Source organism: Diuraphis noxia, unplaced genomic scaffold, assembly GCF_037042655.1.
Source record: "Diuraphis noxia isolate RWA-SAM2 unplaced genomic scaffold, SU_Dnox_SAM2 contig0001, whole genome shotgun sequence".
NCBI classification, from domain to species: Eukaryota; Metazoa; Arthropoda; class Insecta; order Hemiptera; family Aphididae; genus Diuraphis; species Diuraphis noxia.
This window is the reverse complement of record NW_028301711.1, coordinates 24,662,013-24,689,355: the sequence shown is the minus strand read 5'-3', so window position 1 is coordinate 24,689,355 and position 27,343 is coordinate 24,662,013. Positions and strand designations below refer to the sequence as shown.

Genomic DNA, 27,343 nt, shown 5'->3' with positions numbered 1-27,343 from the left:
CGGCCGGCGTTATTGCCCAAACGTGACGTCACACGCTACATGATGTTGGTGTCAAGATATTTACCGTATGCCGCGTCTATTAGCTTATAAGGTCGAAGGCTCTAATATTATCTAGATTAAGATAAGATAAGATAATTTAATTTAGCTCAGATAAGATAAAATACAAACAAACTGTATCTATACCTTGTACCAAATAAGAGCACACCAAATTTACGTAACAAAACCGGTTTTGCCTGTGGCCGCCCGGTGCGCTCTTATTTGGTACGGAGTATAGATAAAAAAAAAGATGAAAATTTAATTATTTAAAATAATTTCATTTAACCAACGATTAAATTTATATTTTACTATTAGAAATTAATATATCTAACAATGATTAAAATCTTGAGAGTAGGAATACAGATTTTTCAAGCATAACATAAATAATGACTTCCTATATTCCACAATTTTCTTTATAAATATTTACCTATTGGCCATTCTAACTTACATAATTCAAAGATTAATAAAAGAATAATTTGTATTTCAAAATTAAAAATTGAACAATGAGACTTCTTCAATTAATAACTTACTATATCCCATAGTAGGTACTTGTAAAAATTTATCAATTTTGAAGTTTAAATTGCTAATAAACAGCTATTTTCATAAACCATTTTCAAAACATTTATATTATTGTGTTTAATATTGTGTTTAACCTTACAAAATAAAATGTATGTAGGTATATGAAACATTTTAAATTTCAAGCATTATAATTTATAATACAAAACATAATTTTTCCAAACAAAAATCTCTTTTTATAAATAGCATATAAATTACAAATTACAATTTTACATAATACATATTAATAATGAATATTATTTAAATAATTAATAAATAATGAGTATAAAATTATTCTTTGTAGTTATGTTTTTCCGCGCATAGTATAAAATACCCAGTGCCTGTATATAACATCATATTATTATTTGTTATCATTGCGTTCATTGGCATAGTAATTTAATTTAATTTTGGTCTATTTATAGAATGGGAATTAATTTTTTGATGCTATAAGCTTGATAGTTCTATATTATGACGTTCGTTGATTATTTTTATTGATCCTGTATTCTTGGTTTTTTATTTATTGATCCTGTATCCTTTATTATATTTTACATTATGACTATTTGACATTTATAAAAATATGCACTCCATAGTCAATAATTTTAACTTACATGCATACAGGGCGTTAAAAAAAAATTTTTGGTTTACTTATATTATCCAGACAGTTACTAAAAAGATAACGATTTTTTCATCTGAGATACCTATCCACGTTTTAATCTAGATAAGATTAAAGATAAATAAATATTATCTAGATAAGCCTCAACACTGCAGTGGAAAAAACTAATAATATTACCATTATTATAATTTAAAACTTATAATCAATCACAAATTCATATTCTTACAATTATTTGAGTATTAAATTGACTTTTATTTTCATTTTCCTGCTTTCAATTGAATCCAATATATATCAAATTCAGTTTGTCATTTTTTAAACAAGAAATCAATGACTCGTATTGTTAGATGTTACACTTCCTATACCAAATTGAGCTGTCTGTTGGCTGCTTCAACATCAAATTAAATTGTTTATTTATATGTTCATGTACGTTCATATACATTTTGCACAACAGGTCTAATTACAAATTATATTACAAAATACAGCGTGCTTAAAATTATCATAGTAAAAAAATGTGGACTTTACAGTTTACACTGAAATGGGATTGCGTTGAAATCATATAGACACTTAAAAACTACTATATACAACAATACTAAAGTTAAATATCTTGTTTTGTGGATACAGATGTATCTGATATTTTTTTTATCCTAGTAACTTAGTCCCTTACTCTCACCTAATATATTATATGAAGTCACCAAAAGCCCAAAAGTTATACTACGGAGTACAGTAGACAGAGCTACTAGCTTTTTAGATTCTGAACGAAGTGATGAATGTATTGATTTTACAATGATGTGTGTTTTTTTTGTTTTTGTGTCTGTGTCTGTGTACAGTATAACTAGTCGAAATAATGCTTCAATTTCAAACTTTGGGGGTGGTTTCCGATGTAAAAGTGAATATCCTTGGTGCATTATAGAGGTCAAAAGTCCAACAGTTTTCAAAAAAATCGAGAAAAACAAAAAAAAAAAATGACAGAAAAACGGGAATTTTTTACGCAAAACCAGTTTTTGACCAAATCGATTTTTTTATATGGTTGCAATTCAAAAACTAATCACTGTAAATACTTGAAATATTCACCAAATATTTATGTTATAGAGTTATCTATATACAGTTTGATTTTTAATTTTTTTTGACTTTTTTGAATTATTTATAGACCATTGAAATTTTCGATTTTTATGAGAATTTTTTTAAAGTAAGTGTCGGTAAAAAAATGTTGGATGACCAAAAAAACTTGAAAATTTAATACAAGGTTCATTATGAGTTGTTCTTATTGTAGCTAAAAAAAATTTAAAATCGTTGGACACAATTTTTTTATAATCGTTTATAGTTCAAATTTTTACGAAATCTGTGGAAAATGCGAAAATTTGCAAGTAATTTTGAAGTTGAAAAATCATAAAATTTTGTATGTTTATAACTAAGGATCAAAATTACAACACTAAGTTTTCCGTAAGTTTTCCTTAAAGTAGCTATAATGAAAACTCGAAGCATCATTATAGGAAAAATGTTTTGAGCGTTTGAGTTTTAAATTTTTATGAAATCGCGTAATGATAACGATTTATCCTCAAACCAGGTATATGTATATCTATGATAATATAAGGTATTATGAATTATGATAACTACATGCAATGTTTTTGGAAAAATTGATTAACCATGCCTTATGCAAAATGCGTCTTAATTGGAAAATAAAATATTTGTTTTAAAATAGAATATATGACAATATTTAAATATAATATATCCTAGACTGACAAATCATCTCCGTTCAGAATCGTTTTTCGTATACAATGATACCTATCAATACATTCAAATCTAACCTACCCTAGTCAGAGGTCCACCCCACCACCTAATGTACAGCTTAGCGATACCCACTTTCCCGCTTTTTTTAAATTAGTGATTTAAGTAATAATAAATTACTTTGAACCATTCAAATACAATCGAATTCAAATATTCAAGTATTATACTTAAATATTTAAAATGTAGGTAGGTACATACTTATATTACATATAGGTACACATAAGAACATAACAAATTGCATAATAAATCACATTTAGTATTGTTAATGTTCTTATATTATTCATATTTATTATCCGTAAATAATAATAATTTTACAGTATACACTATAGGTAAATAAATAACACATTTCTTGTAGAGAAAAAAACAAAACTTACCCGCTTTTTTATTATATTTTTGTGTATATTTTAATTGCATTAAAAAAAAAAATAATACCGATATAAAAGCTGAAGAATAGATGCAAGATATAGAGGAATTCTTTCATTTATAATTTATAAGTGATCAAAAATTAGATTAATATAAATTGATTTATATTATTTGTATTATGTGCTTAAGAACATAAAAAAAATTATTTCTTTATTTTAGTAAGTACAAAATTTATTAATAATTGAATTCTATGTTATACAACATATAGCTAAACCTAGAAAATCATTAAAAATTACAAATAACCGTAACAGAAAGTTGTAATGTAAAAATGAAGCCAATGCAATATTTAATTCATCAAAAATATAGTTACTATTGTTAAACTTAATTGAAATAATTTGTAGTATAATTTTATATAACTATGGATATTTTGAAACTATTAAGTGAAGTAATATTAATTAAATAAATACTTACATAATATTATAAGTAGGCGTGGATGATAGGAAAAGAAATTGATAGAAAAATATGAACATTATTGGGTACTATAAAAAATGTTACTAACAAATAACTACTAATTATTAAGCAGTTCAAGATTCTTAACTATTCGGTCATGATATTTTCCCTATCCAAATTCTTAACATTAGTTAAACAGTTAAGATTAAATTCAATAATGTGTGAAGTAACCATGTACCTAATGAGTACCTACACATAATTTCAAGTACTTTTCCCTTGTTAGTAGAACACTACAACTTTGATTTCAAAAAATAAAGAAACAATATTTCTTTATCTGTAGATATTTTGTAAAATATTAAATGTTTCACCACTAATATTTAGAGTGGTAGTGTTAGAAGTTGGTTTTGAAAAATAAAATAATATAATATACCTATTACTTATTTTATTTTTTATATCCATAATTTGAAAACCCTATGCCTTATATAACAACCTAACTATCAAACCTAATGTAGCAGTGTAGCCCTATTATTTAAATAGACTATTGTCTGTGACAGGTTCTGTAAAAGAAAATTATATAAATGTTATCTATATGGACTTTTGAGTTATGCCAGACTGCCCAGAATGCATTATTGATATTAAACTGTTATGGTATTATATGTATAAAATCTGTAAGCCAACACAACTAATATTATTTTAACATAATTTTGTTGTATCTTTTTTTCGCTTGTTTAAATTTCAGTAACATACCTAATTTCTAAGAAGATTCTGGGCAAGATAGATCCATTGTTTCTTACACTGATATGTTGCCTTAAAAATGTACAAAATGTATGTTTAATGAAAACAGGAATTCCATATCCAAATTTATTATGTCAACTGAACTAGTTAGGACACCAAAATAAAGAATTATTTTCTAGATACGATTAAAAAATAAATATAAAACATTTATTAACTTGAACATAGGCTACAAAGCTCCTATATCTGACAAACATGATGTGAGTTGCTTTTGTGTTATTGTAATACAATAAATTAAATCCTCTAATAAGTAAATTTGGGATACTTATTATTTTGATCATAGTCATAGACATGACATTATAACACGATTTCTGTATTGACTGTACTACTATAATATAGTCAATTTGAAGTCTGTGCATTATGACAGAGCAACTTGATATTTCATGATTGGGCGGAGACGGGGGAGTGGTAATGTGGTATACTGGTATAGTGATAGATAGTTAGTAGATATAGGTAATTCTAAACAATGATAATATTATAAAATATAAAATTTCTAGTGCATATGTGAACTGTACAGTTCTACAAAATACACCATGATTAGTACACTCGAGTCAGTTACTCGACCTCTGAAACTACAGCATATTCCATCTTGTACCATAATGTCAATGTTTGTAGTTTATATTTTATAGTTAAATGTAAGCTATTCATCGTTTATCAAAATAGATTAAACGGTAAAAAGCAATGGTCATTTTAACGAATATTCATCGCCTTTCTCCACCGTAAATTTTAAAACCAGCCAACGAAATCATTTTTTAAAGTTCATGAATCAATATTTTATTAAAATCACGAATCACGATATTACTTTAATCACAAAATAGTTACCTATCATAATATTATAATATAGATGATTTAAGATTTTAACACGACAATGAATGCATAATAATGATATACAACTAGCTGAACTCGTGCACTTCGTAGCCCGTTAAAAATCTCTTTTATGGTCCATAGTTCATATTGTGTGTTAAATTCATTTCATGTGATGATGCTAGCAGTATATTTTTATACATAATGATAGATAGTGGTTAAAATATATTATAATCTTACAATGATATTCAATTTCGTATATCATTATGTAATTTTCTTCGTTTTTTCAATATAATGTTGACAATTTAAAATATATTTAATTCAATGATATTTAGGCATAACACTTTCTAACTTAGCATATCTTCTGCCCATATGTCTAATAAAATTCTGTACCAAATTTTGTCGCGATCGGTCCAGCTGTTTAAGAATGTATATAAGACTAACAGATAAATATATATAACCATCACTAATAACCGCTTATAATAACCGTCACTAAAGCAACCATTAGAAGTATGTTTTTGTATGTTCACAGCCAGCTTTTACGCGGTAAAAAAAATTGTTCAAGAGGAACAAATAAAAAAAGTTTATTAAATAATTTGTGTTCTCTACTTGAAATATTATTTTTATAAAATTTAGCGATATTTGATTGAAAAATTAAAAAAACAGAAAATTTAATAAAAAAATAGTTGATGCGGTAAATATTTTTGTGCAAGGGTCAAATAGACGGACAATTTTGTGTAATCACCGTATTGTGTTACGCGGTAAATCGGTGTTCTCGGAGCGGAACATTTCCGCTTGAACAAATTTTTTACCGCGTAAAAGCTGGCAGTGAACATACAAATACATACTACTACCATTTATAAATAAACAAAAATGTCCATCCTAAAAATAAGTCCAGCTGCTCTCGAGAGCACTTGTTTGTTTAAATGGTTGCCTTTGACTGCTAAAAAATATTTATATTATTTATTTTATTTTTTACTGGGCAGATGGCGCCACTTTAATTTCATCATACCATCATCATATTTCTCTAACCCGATAACTTTCTCAATTTTTTCATCCGTAAGAACCTTCTCCTGGCAATTACGACCCAAACAAAAAAGAGTTTCAGCCGTTCTCAATTGATGAATTGTTATACACTTTTATATATATATAGATATCACGAATTGATATATACGTTTATTTACGATAAACCTAAATCATTTACTATGGATAGACCTATCACCTATTTTTATATAACTTTGTATATAAGCAACATTTTTATAAATAAGCAACTAATCTTGAAATGCTTAATGTGCTTAAACACCTTCATGCAGAGATATGTACATGCATGAAGATACATTTTGCATATTTATCTAAGTAAATCATTATACTATTTATTATACTAATTATATAATATATTTAATTACTTTTTAAGCGTATTAAGTGATTACATTTTGAGTCTAAAACTAGATTCTCTTCATTCTAGTGTTCTGTTCCCAGAACTTATAGCGCGTATTCAGCTGGGTCAATAGGATTTTTTTTACGGACGAAGGGACAGTGGCCTGACTATTATTTATTTGGAGAATAGGTAGTATAAATTAGTAATTAGTAGTATTAAGATCTAGGTTCACGGATTTTCGAGGACTGTTTTGGTAATGATACCAAATTTTTGTTTAAAGTAATAGCAATTGTCACCAGATTCTTGGAGAAAAGATACATAAAATAATAGGTATTCAGACGTAATACATTATAGGCATATAATGGGTATTTTCCAGTTATTTCGTGTGATTCCTCCCCCCCTCTCTATCAGAGTACACTAGATAGTGAAAAAGTTCACTGTGGTCTTACTATATATCTCGACACCTAGAAGAAAATAATATGGAAATTCAATAAAATATTTAAATTACCTACTTTATCAGAAGTTGTGTGTGGATAAGTGGTGGTGAACTGGTGGCAAGAGAAGTAATTAATTTATAGACAGAGTATAAACAAAAACGAAATAATAAAACAGTTTTAGATGTTTTTAGGTTTAGGTGAAAGTAGCAGAAGCAAAGATATAAAACGCTTTTTTGCAGCCCACACCCCGTTGTCACCATTCATGAACGCATGCGTACGCATGGCCTCTACGGCGGACGGCTGCATCGATCCCATAAAACTACCGCCATCGCACACGAAACGGCAACGTTGCAGACGCGGAGCGGTATCACGTTACGGCAACGTTGTGTCCTTCAACCACACCGCCGATGTTGATCGTGGCAGGCGGAACGCCCGAACCCCGGACAAAGCTGGTAGTAATAATAATAATAATAATAATAATAATAATAATACGCGTGCGAGAAAGAAACGCGCGTAGGGCTGCGTTCGAGCAAGAGAGAAGAATGCGTCTCCCAGTCATGTTCCGTACTTCCGCTGACCCGGCGCCTATCGCATTTCGCTTTATGGATTTTTGTTTGCGTTGCGCAATGCCATCTCCTATGTTTCATAATTTATTACCTAATGCTTTCATTAAAAACAATAAAAGTTTCGTCAAGTTATAAATTGTTGTAATATTAATGATCATCAGGACAATTATTAGAATAATCATTAGGATCGATGAAAAATTATGTTGTGTAAATGAGAATTTATAAATTACATAATATTTATAATAGACTTTTTGTCACTATCTTCGATAACACTGTATTTTATGGAGCATAAAAATGTACATTTTAGAATTCGAAAACCAGGAAAAGTTAAATGTATTGTTCGATGGCAATGTTGTTTTATCGTCATTGTGCCTTATATAACATATATTATCAGTTATCACTTATCGGCTATTGACCATCGATTACTTTTATTACAACGTTCTCTATTAACAAATTAGATAAATAAAACTAACTAGTCATTCGATATATCAATAACGGCTGGTATTGAAGTGCCTAATTTAGTTTTTAGTGCTTATCCAATTACCCGCGATTATGTAGGATAAAATGAATTAGATTGTAATAACTATGTGTCAGCTATAAACGCCTAAATACGGAAAATGTATAAATTTAATTATTCAGTAATTTACAAATTAGCGGACAAAATGTTTTTAAATATGTATGATTTCTTGCGATAAATCAAAAATATTTTTCGTGGTTTCCATCTAATTCATAAATAAGCTTATATATAAAAAAATAATATTAAAATTTTAAGTTTATTTATGTAAAAATTAACAATATTGTATGGTAAATACGATGTTATATATAGCATTAGAATTTAAAGCGTATAATATATACCTATATATAGAATCAGAAATGCATAGCTTAGGCACCTACAATTTTTTTTTTATTGTAATGCGCTTATGATTAATATAAAACAATATCAATCTCAAAAATGATTTTCTTTAATTTAAACGATACTTTAAAATAATTAATTAAATAAATAAGCCGGTAATTGGTAATATTTTTCCAATGCACTATATTATAAAATAATACCTATAGTTGTATTTAAGATAGGATACATTTTGCAGTCATAATAAGCAATAATGTAATTTAAGTTTCAGATTGTATTTAAATACTTAAATTACATGAAAACTTGAATAATTTAATACTTTATAGTACGCAGTATTTTAGTTATAATAACATTATTATTTATTATAGACATAATTTACAAAATTTTAGCTGCACGTGTCTGTCGCTACCTGTTACCGTCAATTACAATAATAGGTACAGTGTTTTTAATTGTAGATTGTACCTACCGTGTATAAAAAGAATTTTCTGATAATACCTGTTGAATACCATATTCTAACCTAAAAGCAATATTATACAAATTCATTTTTAATTACTGTATTATAAAGTAATTTGATACTCTATTTTTCAATGAATACAGGTATGCTTGAATATTATACATAGCAATTTATTATTATATAACTGTGGTAAATAGCGCATTGCGTGATTAACGCACGAAGTGTTATAATTTTGTCAATCTAATATATTTGTTTATTTTGTATCATATAATTTTTATAATGTATTAAACAAACGAATTGCGTGAATATAAATTTGATTTTAAGAGGCATTGCACATTCGCACATTCGAACTTATACCTCTATACGCATGCGCCAAGCCTGTTTGCGTCTATATGTATACGTATATTTAACGTTTATTATTATTGACAGATCAATGTACCCATGGAAACCATTGCGAAATTTCGATCCACTCTTCTGTAACAAAAATAAGGCGTAAGTTAACGCCTTCTGAAATTATACTATGATATTGTTAATGTCATCTGAACGTTTCACAATTTACTAATATATATATATATATATACAATTTTACAAATAACATGAAGCGTTTTGAGCTATTCGCAGCGGTTCTACGATTTTATTATTCTACTAAAGTATGCATAAGGTAGGTTAAAGCCTATTTGGTTTTCGTTTCACAAAAAGGTAAATTTCCGAAGTATTCCAGTTTTTTACAACACAAATTTATTTCATATATTTCACACACCCAGAATCACCTTAAAAGAAGTTTGGTTGAAAATGTGTTGGTAATTTTTTAATTGTATATGCAAAGTAAATACTAAAGAATCGTTCTTGTCGAATAACGAAGCTATTTGAGGATTTACGTATTCGAGAAACTTTTTTCTACGTGAAAATTGACGTTTACGGCATTGAATGGAAAGCAAAACGATAGGGTCGACACATTTTAATTTTCGTGTACAATATTTCTACTGTCTTACAATAGTCTCATACCACAACATAGATTATATCTTTGTACAAGACCCGTAGCCTGCAGCTGGCATGTTAGAACAAAGGGGGACTATAGATTCAGTACTGGAAATTATTATATAGCTTTTGCTATGCCAGTTATTTTGTGGTTTTTACAATAAACATTTGTTTAGAAGGAGATATATTTTATTGCATTTTTTTAAAATCATTTTTAAATGAATAATCAATTTATAACTAGGTAATTTAAAATACATAATAAAATACTATACAAAATTTAAATAATTTTATTTAAATAATTAAAAACGTAGTGAAACTGTATTATGTTATTATATTTGCCTATAGCTCATACTCATATGAATAATAGTTAGGTACTATAAATTTGTCGAATAATTGTTAAAACTCATCAATTGAATAATTTTTCTTATTACCACGCAAAAAATTAAAATATTGTGTAAAATTATGAACGTACAATGCATATAAGATACAAGGTTTATTTTATACAAAAATCTTAAATCAAGACATGGTAAAATGTACCTATTTAAAAACATATAATGTAAAAAATGAAATAATTCACACAATGAATTTTAACACTTGGGCCTTCCACCCAGTTCCTGCACTGTTCAAAATTACGATATAATATGAATTACCTACACTATTTACACTATGACTGGTAGACATTTATGGAAATAAAAATATAATGTTCTAGTTTCGTGAATTATTTTATTTATTCTATCCAGTTTGGTTAGATTCGTTAATATAACAAATTGTTCTATATAAAAATAAAATATTATAGCAGTAATACAGATAGAGGTTTGGGTAAAATGTTGCCACGAATCTGTTTGCTATTAAAAACTTAACCACCCAAATATTATTCAGGACCTTCACATATGCTCAGTAGATATTTACTATTTTTTCGTTGAAAGCAATAGGATACATTTGTTTTTATTGAATATTAATTTATTTTTGAAAATCATTGTTACGAACTAGGTATATGAAAATGATTGCCGTAAAACATTTAAATGTAAAATAAAGCTGAATTATTTTGTATTATATAATATAATTAATATCGTGTTAAGTTATAAAAAAAGTAATTTAATTAACGGGAACAAAGTTCAACAAAAATAAATTTTAAAACATTATGTATATTATATAGTAATATATAATTCAACTAGCTAAATTCTTAATAAAAAATTGGATGATAATATAATTTAAAAAAAAAATTGAAACATTATTTACTCAATGATTACTACTATAGTATAATATATTGAAAACGATTATAATAATACAAAACATTTCATTTTGCAGGATTATTTATTTTACGTTTACTTTTATCTATCATACAAATATATAAATAGACTTACTTTATTAATTTATACATATCTCTATGGCACTATTCATTGTATTGGAGATACAATTTAAATAATTAAAAAATTATTTAAATTGTACAAAATCATCTTACCAGTTTCTAGAATAGGAATGAAAAATATAAATTCGAAACCTCGTTTCTACCCGAATAGCTACTTAGGCATTATTTATTGGTTATAATTATATAGGTACATTTCTCGTTATGTTAAATGATATATAACTTTAGAATATTTAAATATTGCAGAGTTAAGATCATACTATAATTTCTAATTATTCTCAATAATCGTCGAAAGTAGATTACTTTATAATATTATATCTATATTATTATATGAGCTATTTCTTTAAATGCAAATGTTCGAAAAATGTAAATATTTATTTGTGATATTTGTATTTAATACTATTTACATAACGCTGAATGTTATTTTTTTACCGTGACATTAATTTCGTCATCGCAGTTGCCTAGATGGCCCGTTATACTTAATATTATACATTATATGCAATATACTATACAGGTTTTACTTTATTATTTAGATATATGAATAACCACCCACACTCTTGGACAGCTGATAACCATCAGACTTCGACATAATAAAAATAATTACACTTTGAGTCAACTACCGCCGTCGAGATAACATTATACATTACACAAGTTCATAGATGGCTTGACAGCCGGGTAACCATGCAGCCTATAACGATTTTAGCTAGGGGAAGAGGAAACCATTCAGATGGCATTGTATTCAAAGGAAGCCGTTTGGTCTACCACCGCACACATTCATGGTTCACAACTGAACACTGACGAAACTAATCGATGTCACCGTTCCTAGGGGACATGGAAATGGCGTTTTAACAACGAGACTAGGACAATATAGATATAGGAATGAATTTTTTATTGTGTAATTCGAACTTACCCCACGTAGCGTGGCCGTTACCCATCACAAGCATTTCCGGTTAAAGGCCGGGTGCGGTTTGGTGGCCGTGTGGGAATTATTGTATTGGAGAAGAGAGCGATGCCGCCATTTAAACGATCCATAAGATTGGATGAACGAGCACAGGTGCAACAAGGACAGTGACATGTCACTTGGTCAGATGAGAAACTTTGACGATCACGGCGAAGTCATATCATTATTAACTTTATATTTAAGTATAATATGTAGGGGAAAAACAAAGTACAGGTAAATATTAATTTTTAGGAATGTTACAATCAGGGGCGGATTAGTCCAGGGTGCTATACACTAAGTAGCACCCCAGGCCCCCATTCTTATTTATGATCCGGGCTCCCGATTACCACTGTCGGGCCCTTTTTAATTTAACTCTTATTGTAATGTAGAATAGAAAGATAAATTATAATAGGAATTGACAATACTGTTATTATTATATTTATAATATAACATTGTATCACTCCTAATTTTAGTAGATTTGAAAAAAATGTACGGGCCCCTAATTAATTTTGCATCCCGGGCTAAAAATAGTCAGTCCGCCCTGTGTATAATACATTCAAAAATCAAAAAGCCGCTTATAGCCCAGTATAGTAATGAGGTTAGGTTATACCAAAACACAGTTTTTAATAGTTTATAAAAATCTCAAAATAGCTGGAAAATATATTAGGCTTAGTCAAATAGTTTTACAATTTCATAATAGTTCCCAAAATTTGACAAATTAAAAGTAGATGGGCATTATTTTTGTACAAGCATTTTATTGTTTTAATTTATTTATAATTTTGTTTAAGTATATTTTTAAATTTTTTTGTAATTCCAATTGAATTATATATTTAACTTTTATAGTTTTGGCTTGAAAATTTAACACAAGACTCCTCATATTAAGTTTTTAAGGTGAAACCTTGAAATCTAAAAAATATTTAAACACAATTTTATTGAAATTCAAATTTTGACGGGATATTTAAACAAAATATAATTTTGTATTCAAAACATTATTAGTCGATGTCACGGTGGTTAGTAACTGGTAAATTATGTTTACCTGAAGCATTAATATTACCTAGTAGTGACTACTATTATCCATACATTAACTACTCTAGATACTGGAATAAAAGTTTATAGAAGTATAAGGGATTGAGTCATAATCTTAATAAAAAAATAAAAGACGTATATGATGAAATTGTTTTTACTAAATACCAGAGTATAGTGATTAATGTTGTAGATGATATCATTTTGGGTAGAATTATAGCTTGCAGACAACAGTATTTAGTGTAACTGAAGTTATATAATTAACGAAATTTCATCTATCAATATAATGCGGATATCGTATTTGCTTTAAAATATCACACTATTATTTTACTTTTACATAATGATACATACAGTCAGTACCAAGTTCAATGGAGTGGCCATGGAGGGTATGGGGTTAGTTTTTTTTTTTTTAATAAGTCTTCGAAGTTAATTTAAAAAAAAATGAAAAAAAACAAATTTGAATAAAAAATATTACATATTACATATAATTATTTTAAGTAAAATATATTATAAATTAAAATAATCAGTTTAAATATTTATAGTTAATTTTTAACTGTATAAAAAAATACTATGCATTCACCATTTATTCACAGTTCAATTGTATATTGAGTTATATACATGTAATTACAAACTACTATAAAACATGATGCGTGAAAGTGTATAACGTAAAATTAGAGCATACAATTTCAAGACAAATCAATTATGATAAAGAACTTGGTTGCATCAAAGGCTGGAGAAATAAGTTTTTAAAATATTGAAATACGCGCATACGTTGTTTTTATTAAAATATATTATATTAAGTAAAGAATAAAGATAAGAATTTTTTTATTCTGTTTAAATATGAAAAACCGTATAAAAGGATATCAAGTCATATAATTTACTACTTTGATTTTCAATACCTAATTATATTGTTTTCGGTAGACGTAACATATTACGATGTGTAATTAACTACGTCCAGTATACAAACGTACATTATATTTTACCATAGATCTGATGCTATTAGACAAGCAATGAGTGTATCGAAAGCATGATAACATAGAGCATACATATTTACTCATATATATAGCAGGGTAAAATATATAGATTATTTTAATTGTACATTGTCGTCAAGTAAACACTTCATCACTTCAAAATGTATGTAGGCCACTCGTAATGGTGTTTTAAGCACAGTTTTTATCCAACACTCTATAAGATATAATATTAGGTACACCTAATAGCTCTGTTTTTTATCAGTCCTGGGCGACAAATATTCTTGATTTGCCAATGTATAAAAATGAGTTAGTTTAATACTACAAATTCTGATAAATATTAGAACAATTTAATTTAAATTATCTTTACAATTTTTATTATTTGGAGCATTGACAACATGGTAATATTTAAACTTATCTTATACTAAAAATTATCTACGAACACTGTTATAGACGTTATAGTACCTACCTAATTGACTGCATGATATAATGTTAAATTTCCTCAATTTCATCGGATCGCGTTGATCAAGCTTATGGCCCTTGTTAATCTGAATAGACTCTATCTAAATAAAGTCTTTTTAAAAGCTAGGTTCGTACAAATGAACGCTCATTAAAAATATATACTTGCCTATGGATTATAGAACATCCTTATCAGTCATTTCATAAAAATTGATAACATACGCTCGTAATGTTTAGAATTCTGTGTATGATAACACGGTCAAAATATTGCTGTACACGTCGATTTTCTCTTCCATGGGTTTTTTCGATCGACAGCAAATGGACACCCTGAATTTACCTTCTCATCGGGCCGACCTGGTCACTAGGCCGGTCTTCTACCAGCTTCGTCACTTCGTCAGTCGGCATTTCGAAACACTCGCGTCAAGTGTTGTGTTTCTCCTTTTGCTAATAATTTTTTGTCGATCGATGTTTTCAAAGAACTTTTCCAGTCTCTCGTAAATTTTACGTCATAGACGTGCATTTCATTTTAAACTTGAAAATTGTATAAATTTACAATGGCTGGTGGTTCTGGAGCTATATCACGGGAACAAATAGATGAGGAAAAATATTTTATAACCACCTACGAAATAATGACTGCTGAAGAATTTACGTAAGCTACGTTAAATTTTGTATTATATACAATATTTTAGGTGTAATTATAATTGTTTGTTGTCTCGCAGTGAATTCACCAACAACCGTAAATCATTTAACGAGAACATTTTGAGCGGAAAAACAACAAAAGAGGAATTATTGATGCAAATAACACTTGAATCGATTATACTAAATAGTTGTAAACAAAAAATTGAAGTAAGCTCGCATTACAGAGGTCCACTATAATTATTATTTATTATGTAAAGTGTGTATAAATTGAAATAGAGTAGGTATCATTATTGTTCGTTTGTACTCATATACTATTCTATATATTATTCTTCTATATATTCTTCTATATACTAATATATATTTTCACCAACGATTAATTTGAAAATAGAATACTCAAAAAAGGATAAGTTTTTCTTTTACCTGTTGAACACATTAGTTAAAATACTTACTGAAATATGCTTAAAAAATAAAAGTCTAGTAACAAAAGACGATTACAGCGATTAGGTGAATAATGCTGCATAAATTTGTGTTCCATGTATTCAAAATTTGATTATTGATATTTTATCAATTTTCAGACAAATAAAACATAGGTAATATATTTACTTACAAACAAGTAAAATAAATATTTAAAATATGTAATATGTAATATGTAATATTTGAACGTCGGAGCTTTAATTGGTGTATAGTATAGAACAGAGATTCTCAAACTTTTATGAACACCGTACCCCTTTTTATCGATACATTTTTTTTGGGTACTCCTTCTTATAATTACTAAACTAAAATACGTATACAAAACTTAATGATTAACATACCTACACTTTAAAACTTAGCGTTCCTCTTAGAAAATGTCGAGTACCACTTAAGAGTACGCGTACTACAGTTTCAGAATCTTTGGTATAGAAGATACTCCCAATTAAAATAACATAAGATCTTTATTTTTTTTTATGTGTAGCAAATAATGAAAGAACCTGACATTAAGAATTTCAAATCAGAAATTAAAACTATTTTATCCAATCGGATACACGATATGTACATTTTAATTTTTAAGACGTTCAAATTTGATGTAAATTTGGTTTCAAAATATATTCAATTTTGTTTGAAAAATGTAAGTAAAATTAAATTGTGTATTTTAACGCTTATTAATTAATTTTGTAGTTTGTACAGTGTATATTTTATTATACTATTGAATTAATAGAAATTTATTACTTAAGATATTTTTTTCTAATTTAATCTTATATATTTATGGTTTATGCCCAGTTTGCGACAGATTTATTGAACATAAAAACAGTTATTAATGGTTTTTGAAAAAATACCTAAATCGTCGACAACAATGATTTTATACAAGTTCTTGACATACCCAGCAATACAATTTAAAAAACATACAAATCAAATAACCTAATTTAACGTGAACTTAAGCATTTTGTACTATAATAAGGGTCAGATATATATGTTATTAATTTAATTTTTTTCATCGTTATGTTATGAGTTAAAATTAAGTAGGAAAAAATCTGGACTTACTTATAACGATAAATTATAGTTGGAATTTACAGAATAGACTAAAAACGTGGAGATAACGAATAATATTATTATAAAGTATAAATGCTTGAAATGCGGTGGTATTATATTAATATTACCTATTATATTGGTTGTGAAATATTGAACAATATTTAAACTTAGTTACCTATGTACATATCACAATATAATATAATATTACATTATATTAATGTTTATTACATCAGATATTTTGTATGTATACAAATAAATAGTTTTATTAATTTTATTGAAATAACTTATTATAATTATTGATGAACTGGATGTCGGTGAAATGAGAAATCACCATAGTTTCTTTATTTAAATAATTTTGTTTTTATATTTTTATGAATATGACTTATAATTACGTAAGTGGGATTCATATATTTATCCTAATTATATTATTTATTAGTATATCATTTATAAAATATTAACTAAATTACGGAGATAATAATAATAGTTATTATTATGAGTGGATTTAATCTGTTGAGGAAAATTGTGAGAAAAGACCTTCTAGGCGTATTATTAAGGGGCCTCCATACTACTGGATTCAAAGGAACATTTTATAGGCAACTTCTTATACATTCGGTAATCAGCCTTGTCGTTGTATTAGTCGTAAATAATAATTATTAGTAGTAACCCGCATAGTACAATATTTCACTTACCACTCACCAACCAACCGAACATAATTAGACGTCGATCGCGCGGTATCTTCTTGGAATAAGTCCCGTTTATTAATGGTAATAAAATAATATTTTAGGTATCATAAAATTTTTAACACACCTTTTCCGTGTGAATAATTAAAATAAAATCATGCACTTATCATTTGGAAACGTCTCGTATGTTGATGTCTTTATATTATATTACTAACTAACATATAGACTAATGGTATCATTTGTATAATGACAAGTAGACAAAAGAGCTATAGAGTATATGCTCTGTTTGCCGAGAGACCAGGACCGTTTCACACATACGAATGACAGTGGCGGCAGGAACAGTTACGAGTTGTATTGAGTTTCTAATTGAATTTATAAATCCTCTGTTTGTTTCTTTTTGATGGAGGAATTTTTGATTTTGCAGCAAATCTTGGACTCATTTTAAAACAATAATTAAATAATGTTGTCTAAAAAAAACTAAACTTGAAGGATGTTTGTCGTCTGTAGAATGATAATGCTAACATTCAATTGCAGCGGATAATAATATAGAAAAACAATTATTATATCTATCATACCCATATATCTAAGAAACATTAAGATATAATTAAATCTAAATATATGCATTTACTATTAGGTATTATTTTCAAATTACAAAATAGATGCGGTATTTGATATTTCCTAGGAATGCAACGGCGCGACACGGCGGTAATATATATTTTGATACTTACGTAGAGATACGGGCAATTTTGCACGCACTCGCACAAATGCAATGTCAGATATTAATTTTGTGATCGCGATAAAATTCTGTCTTTTTTATACAAACAGACAATTCTAAATCCAATAATACGTCGAAACGACTACCTCAATTTGCATCCTGACAAAATATTCTTATACTCCAAAACATGTACGAGGCACATTTTTATAATTTTATTTAGTTGATTAAATATTTAAATTTGAAATTTTTCAACATTTCGAAAATTTCAACAGCGTTTATTGCAATCTAAATTACAAAATTTTAAATGTGGCCAGATCGATCTCTTCTACATATTATGGAGAATCCGAATATTTTTTCAAAATGAAATTCGTGATAAATGTTGATACGTATCGTTGAAATTAGAAAAAGTAGTTTTTCACAAAGAAAATACTCATTTATGAGGCCCCTTAAGTATTGACTAATTTATGTTTGAAAATAAAATAAATAATTTTTAAGTCACAAATATTTGACTCTAGTTTAATTTAAAAGAGTTGTAAGTGGTTTGTTTTTAAGGTGTTCATTACAGCAAGGGAATATAAAAAGTCCATATTATGTATAAACATTCTGATTGAATACGTACAATTTTGTGTACGCACATGCTTAAGCCACAAATGTACGACTCCGCGTGGGAACTTTTTTTTTACTAAAAATAAAGTATAATTTTGTTCATTATATAGTTGTTTTTGAGTTATGAGTAGGAATGAGTCATTTATAGGAACTATAATGCTCAAATTAAGTCAAATGATTCAGTAGTTGAAAGATTAAGTTTCCTTGCGATCGATTCCCTGGAATATATATAATATATTTATATAAAATCAACGGACCAAAGCCCTTTACCAAAAGAGGAAAAACATTATTTATGAATTGGCACAATAATATGAAAACTAATAGACAAGTGATAATAATAAAAATAACGAGAAATACAAAAACAAAATTTTAATCTATTAAACAAAACTGAAAAAAATAAATAATTGGGCACTGTGTTTTAAAAATAACAAAAATTTAGTTTTAAATACTTGACGAGACAAAAAGAAAAAATCTTAGACTGTAAAGATTCTATTGGCGTTAAAAATGGCTCTTGAAAAAAATGAATTTTTCCCAATATTTGTATTAAAATTAGGTAGGTATATGGAAAAAATCAGAATTTCGTGTGGGTTAGGTTAGGCAGTTTAAATCATTATATAATATACGATAGACAAACATTAAATCTATTAAATCAAACCTGATATTAAGAGAGTCAATATACATAGAGTCTTGAACCAAAAGGAAAGAGTCTCTGGGGATTGTACAATGAGTAATAAAGCCAACTCTTTTCAGAATATTATTAAGCTCATTTAAGTAAGCTGAATAATTATCGGACCAAATTAAAGAGCCAAATTCTAGGTTTGATCTAAATAGAGAAGAATACGAATTTTTAAAATTATACAATTTCTTAAGTCCTTAGTATTTCTAGTAATAAAATTCAACATTTTATACGTCTTAATTATGATAATTTTATGATTTATTCTGAAAGATAGATCAAATTCAAAACAAATATCTAAATCTATAATAGAAGAACATCTTTCAAGAGGATAGTTAATGATTTCAATAAAAAATTTATGAAAAATAGGACTTTTACAGCATGAAAAAGTTATAATTTTACATTCATCATAGTTTAAGGATAGACAGTTTCTTTTACTTCATAACACAAATTTATTTAAAGTAGATTGCAACAAATTTTGGTATTTGATTTGACTGTAAATTTTAACATCATCAGCAAACATCAAAATGTTCACTGAACTATGTAAAATAAGAGGGAGATCATTAATAAAAATAAGTGGCGCCATTGTATTACAATATATGTATATTATCTATATTAGGCTCTATTAGGCCTTAAAAGAATTTTCAAGTTTATAAGACCGCCCCCCTCTTAAAAATAAATAAATACAATAAATAATTATGAAATAGCTATCAAATTGTTGCTGTACTTATATTTTTAGATATTTATTAAGTTTTTTTAAAAAAGTATTAGATTAGTTTACTTTCCTATACAATTAAGTTATGAAATTATATAATGAGAAGTATACTGGTTAAAATATTTATTATTTCAGCAAAAATTAACTACAAACTACAAAATTGTATTGGATGGTATAATGGATTCATCTCATAGTGATCCTGAGATATACATAACTGGTGCACAACATGCTTTTAATGATTGTAATGACGTAGAATCTGCCAGGCGATACATTTCTAATGGAATGAAATTTCATGAAGATTTCAAAAAATTGTATATTGAAGATTTTTGGATAGAAGTTAAGCATTTAAACCAAACAGGAGGCTCTTCTCTTCAAACCGCTTTAAATAAATATAACTGTATCATTCAGCATTTCAAAGATGACATAAATCTACATTTTGATTTAGTGGACATAACTTTAGATAATCACATAAAAATGACACAATTACAGTGTATAGTTATCAGGTATAGACAAATTATTAACTTAAAACTGATCAGTATGTAATAATCAACTGTATAGGGATATGGTTAATCAATACAGAAAAAATGAGCTTATGTGGCAAAAATTAGCTAAAATTCATTTAAAGGGTTTTGTTTACAACTACGACACAGAAAGTTTACACAAATTGGAGAACATAAAACTAAATATTTCTATAAGGTTAGAATATAATTTATTATTAAAATTTAATTATTTGGTACTAAAATATTTAGTTTTAGGAACTGTATTAATACCTATAATGAGGCATTAACTGATGGTTTACCTCCTGAAAACCAACAAAATTTATGGGATTTATTTTTGGATACTATCATAGATATATATAGTTCACTTGATCAAGACTATAAAGACAATAATGTATTTGTAAATAAAATAATTGATGTAACGTTTGATAAAGCATTTTCCATTAATACCATGAAACAGCCCAGACATTTTACTTTTTGGGTAAGGCGTTAGTTTAATCTTATATATCTATTAAAATAACATATTTATTTATTTATTTAGGCAGAACGTCGTAATAACAAAGCCGCTACAGTAGCGATATTGAGGAAAGGACTAACAATTTCATCCGACAATGCTGAGATGTGGTTAAAGTTGGTTCAATATTATCTTGGCCGTGATATGTTTAGAAATGCAATGGATGTTTTGACTGAATGTGTTGAAATAATTAAAGACAAATCATTGCCTTTATGGATATCAGTGGAGTTATATGCCTTATGCAGTGAGAGGGAAAAGGTATGTTTTATACGGAGTTTCTCGATTGCGGCCCGAATACAGGTAGTTGTATTTTATCCCAAATATAAGTATCCTTGTATCCTGATTGCGTCCAAACAAACATTGGTTCACAAAATAGCTTATAATTAATAAAAAAAGTATCTGGTTAATATTTTAAATACTATAAGGCGTAATGTTCTTACCTAGTAAAATAATATAAAAATAGTCAAATAATAAATTATTTACAAAAAAAAATATATATATATGAAATACAATTAATTTATTATGTCAATAAAATAATAAATGGTTATAGTGATAGAGGCAGGTTCTTAAAACTCACTATTTTTACAAAATCAAAATTAGATATTTCCAAGTTTTTTAATTTTGTAGTTTGAAGTTTGTAGTTTTTTTTACTAACTTTTTTTTTGTTTTTTAAGGAGTATGAACATTAGATTGCATTATTATTTTATCATCTGTTTGGCATTGCTTTCAGTTATCCAAAAAATAAACTATAGATCCTTGGATTGGATATATAAAATAGTGAATTGAATTTCGAATGGACTAACTTATCTTTAATAGACTGGAAATTGTGAATACGATAGTTATATTTATGTCGAAATATGTATTGGACTAAATCGAGATATTTATTTAATTTTTATTACTGAAAATAGTATTTCTTATACTTGCTATGTACGGGCTGCAATCGGGAGGTTAGGTGAAAAGGTAAAAAGTTTACTTTGGTCTGCAAGCGGGTGACGCCCATTTTATACCTATGTAAATTAAATATATTTATATTACTATTAATTTGAAGTACTTGTAGATATACTTTAATAAAAACATTAAGTAATATTGATGAGAAGAAAAAATTTCAAAAATATTATGTTCAGAAATTGCCTCTATTTCTTTATTTTAATAAGAAATTCTATCGATTTTGTTATACTAATATTACTGTTTATTTAATAATTAAGAAAAACATATTTTTCAATACTTTTTTGACCAGCCGATTAAAATTAAATAAAACAGATTTTTTATCCGACGTATTTAAAACATTGAAGTTTGACGGAGTTTTTTTTATGAAGACATAAATATGTTGTGAGATTTTTGGGCTGCATAGTAGTTGCATCTTATAGCCAAAGTTCAATCAGAATTATATTTCCAGTTTCTGTTTTTAAAGATACCGTATGTTGTGTTCCAAATTTTTTTGTAGGTATATTCGAATTACATCTCAAATAAAAGGTATATTATTATATAAATTCAATTTTCATAAGCACCTACTTCTTAATTAAAAACTAGTCAATCGCTTTTCTGTATAATAGGTACAGATTGTAGTTGCCTGTACGACAGGTTACTATTATGATGCATCCATGGTCAGCCATGGAGTGAAACACGTACGTTTGAACAGCCCCCCCCCCCCACCCAACGAAAATCGATAAACAATCTATACAGATATTTAGTACGTAATTCAGACGAATTCTTATTTCTATTTAGATTTGTTTAATTCAATCAAGATTTTTTTATTTTAATATAGATCGTTTATTAAAAATAGATTATTTTTTATTAACTATAGGTGTTTACTAACGTTTTTTTTTTTATAGATCTTTTATTCCACTAGACTTTTTTTGGGTTATACACACTTTTGTAATAAAATTTTTTTCTTAACTTAACATTATAATCTTGATTTAGTAAAACAAATCTTAATAGTGCTTAACTAATACAATAAAAAATAAAAATGAATCAAGAATGATTAAAAATAAAATAAAACTTTGTTAATTTTTTTTTTTAATGAATTATCAACATACATAGGTACCTAATTGTAATAAGTATTTCTCAATATTATTAAAAACATTATTAAAATTTGTAATTCCTTACTTACTATGTCAAATTAAAACTTATGGTATTTAAATTTTGTTAAAAATACTTTTAAGAAGTAGGTATTCAGAATATTTAAAGAATACTTTAACAAGAATTTTATTACAAATATTCAAATACTTATATTCTAATACTTTACAAGACTGAATAGTTTTATAAATGAATGTACCCGTGCGAATTTTCAAACTAGGAATGCGTTTACGTGCGAATTACGCGCTAAATGTCTGCAGAAGAAAAATTCCGAAAATGCTTATTTAGACCACCGGAGGGAGGGGCTGTCGAGACGTGTCGATACCCCCCCCCCCCTCCGTGAATTTTTTGTTTTTCAATGGGAAGGAAGGTCGTGGAAATTTTGCGAATTTTCAAACTAGGCGTGCGAATTCGTGCGAATTACATGCCAAGTATCTGTATATACCAAGTATCTGTATATAGATTGTTTATAGGTTTTCGTTAGGCTAGTCGCTGACTGTCAATTTTCAGTTGCGCGATAGTAATCACGCAATCGAACGATTTGTGGCAAAACACAAACTAATTAGTTGGTCAAACTGATTAGTTGCATGTGAGCTGATTGTCACATATCACTGTGGAAGTCACCCATGCAATTAAACTATTGCGCAACTGAAAATTGCCAGTCAGCGACTAGCCTTAGTGGTGGGGTGGGTGGCTGGTCAAACGTACGTGAGTAAAACCACATCTTAAACATGTTAAACATTTAACATTTTCTCAATAGTGTAAGAAATAATTTGATATTCCTTATACTACGATTTTTCCTATTAGATAAAATGTCTTTTTCATCACAATGAGTTTTATCGTTCTCTCAGAATTTAAAATCATAAAATGTATTAAAATATTATAATACTTACATTTAAAAATGTTTTCTTATAATAACTTTTACACGAGTTATAATCAGTGGCGCAACTACCAGGGGGACTGCAGGGGCCCCTGGGCCCAAGCCTAAATAAAATAATCTATTTCCATATTTGATAATAAGTTTCATTATAAATATAAAAATCATGACATTTTGATCATTAATATTAATTATATACCTATTTATAATTTATATATAATGACTAGTACAGTGAAATTATTGCATTTATTTTGCATCTTTTTTGTGAATGCTTATATACAGTGATGTAGTCCTAAAAAAATCATGGGTAAACGCCTTAATCATTGTAAAAAAAAATTTGGGGCCTACGCCCCCCCCCCCCCCCCCCCAGTCACCCCACCATTATTCGGTACTTGTGCAATCCAACATCTATTTGTCTATATAATATACAATAGAACCTCATAAATTATGATTGATATATTTTAACCTCATTTTTTGAATACGGGTAAACAAGGATCTAAGGGGTCGCTGTAAATTGCGGCCCATTTTTAATTTTTTATGTAAATTGCGGCCCGAGCATATTATAGATAGGTATCTTTAAATCATGGGTAAACGTAAACTCAAATCAACTGATCGAGATTCGCTTCTATATTGTTCTATGACAATAGTAAACAATTTACGACGCTTATCTTTTTTTTGTTATTGAATATCAAAATTTAATATATTATTATACTATCCAATAATATTTCCTAAATACATTTTATTGCCTAGGTATAATTGGGTAACGTTAATACGTATGGTTCATGCCTTCATGGTCAGTGTACCCGCGAATTTCGTTAAAGGTACACGCATGACGCATTAATCTAAAATTGGGAGGTGAGTATACGCCGCGGTGTACCCGCGTGTACCCTACACTACACCACTGCTTATATACCTAGCCATTGTTAAGTGAAATTAAAATATGTTTGGTTTCAGTGTTAATTCAAATACATTTTTCTTAAGTGAAAATAAATTTAAAATACTTTTAACAACATAGTTTTCATTATATTACTCTAAATATATAAAATATTAAAATTTATAGTATATAAATGACTAGTGTAGTCTTAAAAGTTATAATTTTTATAAGAGTATTATGATTTATGTTGTTATTTGGTTGGTAAAACTTTTAATAAATCTATTAACTTAATTTTAATATGTGGTATTGATAATGAATAGTAATTACCACTTCCATTTCAGTAAACTGATTAGAAACAGTTGTTACAACTTACAATATTGTACAAGTATAAGTTATATCATTAAATACACTACCTAATTTTTTCCTTTTGGCAATTTATCATTTTATCGACCAAATTTTGTTCACAATAATAAGCATAAATAATTTTAATTATGGCCCCTTAGTTAAAAGTGACACTAGGGGGCAGTTAGTCTAGTTGCGCCACTGGTTATAATCAGACTAAATTATTGGGATTAATAATTTGTTGTATTAAGCCAACCGCCTATATGGTATATGTATCTGGTCTAGAGACATGACCATTTTCGACTTAAATCATCCCTCCACTTTTTGGTCGGTTCACTTTTCGACCAAATTAAAAAAAAGTTGATTTCTTTTACGACCAGAATTGTATCTTTCTCTTTTAAATCAAACCAAAAAGTTTAATATTTACCTAGGTACTATCTGTTCTAAATATTGAAAGTATTAATAAAATTTTAAGTTGTATAAAATGTATTATATATAGGTAATACTGTAATATGTAAATTAATAATAATACATATATTAGTAATATAATAATATATAATATATAGTTATATATATTTATAGTACCTAATATAAATTTTTATAAATTATTATTTAATCAATATCTTCTACAGTTATATTATAAGAATGCTCATGTTTTGTCTAAATTTAAAAATTACAAGTATGTACCTTTTCTACCTATTATTTTATACATAATATAGAAAATAATTTATAATTTATTCTAAACTGTCCTTTTAAATAAAAGATTTTTCTACACTAAATTATTAGAATTTTTAAATGTTTCATCCAGTATTAGATTGAAGTAGTTGTGTAAAATTCTTATAACCTTTTTTTTTACTTTTAGGTCGAAGAATTTTACAAAGAGTCCTCGATAGTTGTGGTTAATGAAGTAATTAATTTAAGATTTCGGCCTGAATATTTAGAATGGCGCGTTCTGACATATGATATAGCAAGTGGGCGTAAAATTTTCAACGTCTTAAAAAATCTAGAGCCGAAATCTCATGAATTGTATAAAAGAATGTTACAACTTGAAACATTGAGCATAATTTCTAAAGGAAGCAAACATATTAAGTACATGAGAAAATTATACAGTGAAGCATGCAATTTATTTGGACACATGGACGTTGGTAAGACATTTTTTATAATAACTTTATAATAATAAATACATAAAGATATAAAATAAATAAATGTTTTAAATTAATCTTTATAGAGTTATGGAGCGATTGCATAAAATTTGAGTATACGTACGGTCTCCGTTCATTAGTAGATGTGATTTTTGAAGCAGGAGTAAATCTTTTAGAAAATCCAAGTTTAAAGGAAGAATTAACGAAGATTAAACACGAACTCGACGAACAACATAAGTTAGTATCATGATATTATTGATTATTACGTTGTTTCTTTCATTTTTTTATTTGTTAATTACCTATAAAATTAATTAAACCATTTTTAGACAACAAGAAGTAATAAACATCGAAGATGATGACGAATGAACTAATATCATCTATCTACCTAACTAAACTTTCCATTTCAACTTTTAAATATAATACCTTATAGCTGTGTAGTAGGAAATAAACAATAAGTGTTATCTACTGAGAAATTATTGTCCATTGGTACCAAATTATTAAGTATATTATTTTTCATGTTAATAACACAAAAACAATTTATTTGAATTAACTTTTTTTGCGATGGGTGGGTTATATAATTTTGTATTGTTTATATTGGTTATGCAGATCAAAAGGTGTGATTCGAATACATTTTGAAATACCTACCTGTGTTATTAAAACTAGCTCACAA

The 27,343-nt window shown here is 27.4% G+C and overlaps 1 protein-coding gene across 1 annotated transcript; it reads left to right on the top strand.

Moving 5' to 3' along the window:
• Positions 1-15,177: 15,177 nt before the first annotated feature.
• LOC107164279 (U3 small nucleolar RNA-associated protein 6 homolog) lies at positions 15,178-27,343 on the top strand. Its single transcript, XM_089217654.1, has 10 exons — positions 15,178-15,466; positions 15,537-15,663; positions 16,409-16,561; positions 20,487-20,854; positions 20,910-21,047; positions 21,107-21,329; positions 21,390-21,620; positions 26,394-26,676; positions 26,760-26,910; positions 27,000-27,343. The coding sequence occupies exons 1-10, from the start codon at positions 15,372-15,374 to the stop codon at positions 27,037-27,039; spliced, it is 1,809 nt and encodes a 602-aa protein (XP_089073780.1). The 5' UTR covers positions 15,178-15,371; the 3' UTR covers positions 27,040-27,343.

Excerpts from the sequence above, each read along its gene's own strand:
- LOC107164279 (XM_089217654.1), top strand. The coding sequence starts at position 15,372 with ATGGCTGGTGGTTCTGGAGCTATATCACGGGAACAAATAGATGAGGAA. Across the intron at positions 15,467-15,536 it reads ATGACTGCTGAAGAATTTAC|TGAATTCACCAACAACCGTA; the intron begins GTAAGCTACGTT and ends GTTGTCTCGCAG. Across the intron at positions 20,855-20,909 it reads TTACAGTGTATAGTTATCAG|GGATATGGTTAATCAATACA; the intron begins GTATAGACAAAT and ends TCAACTGTATAG.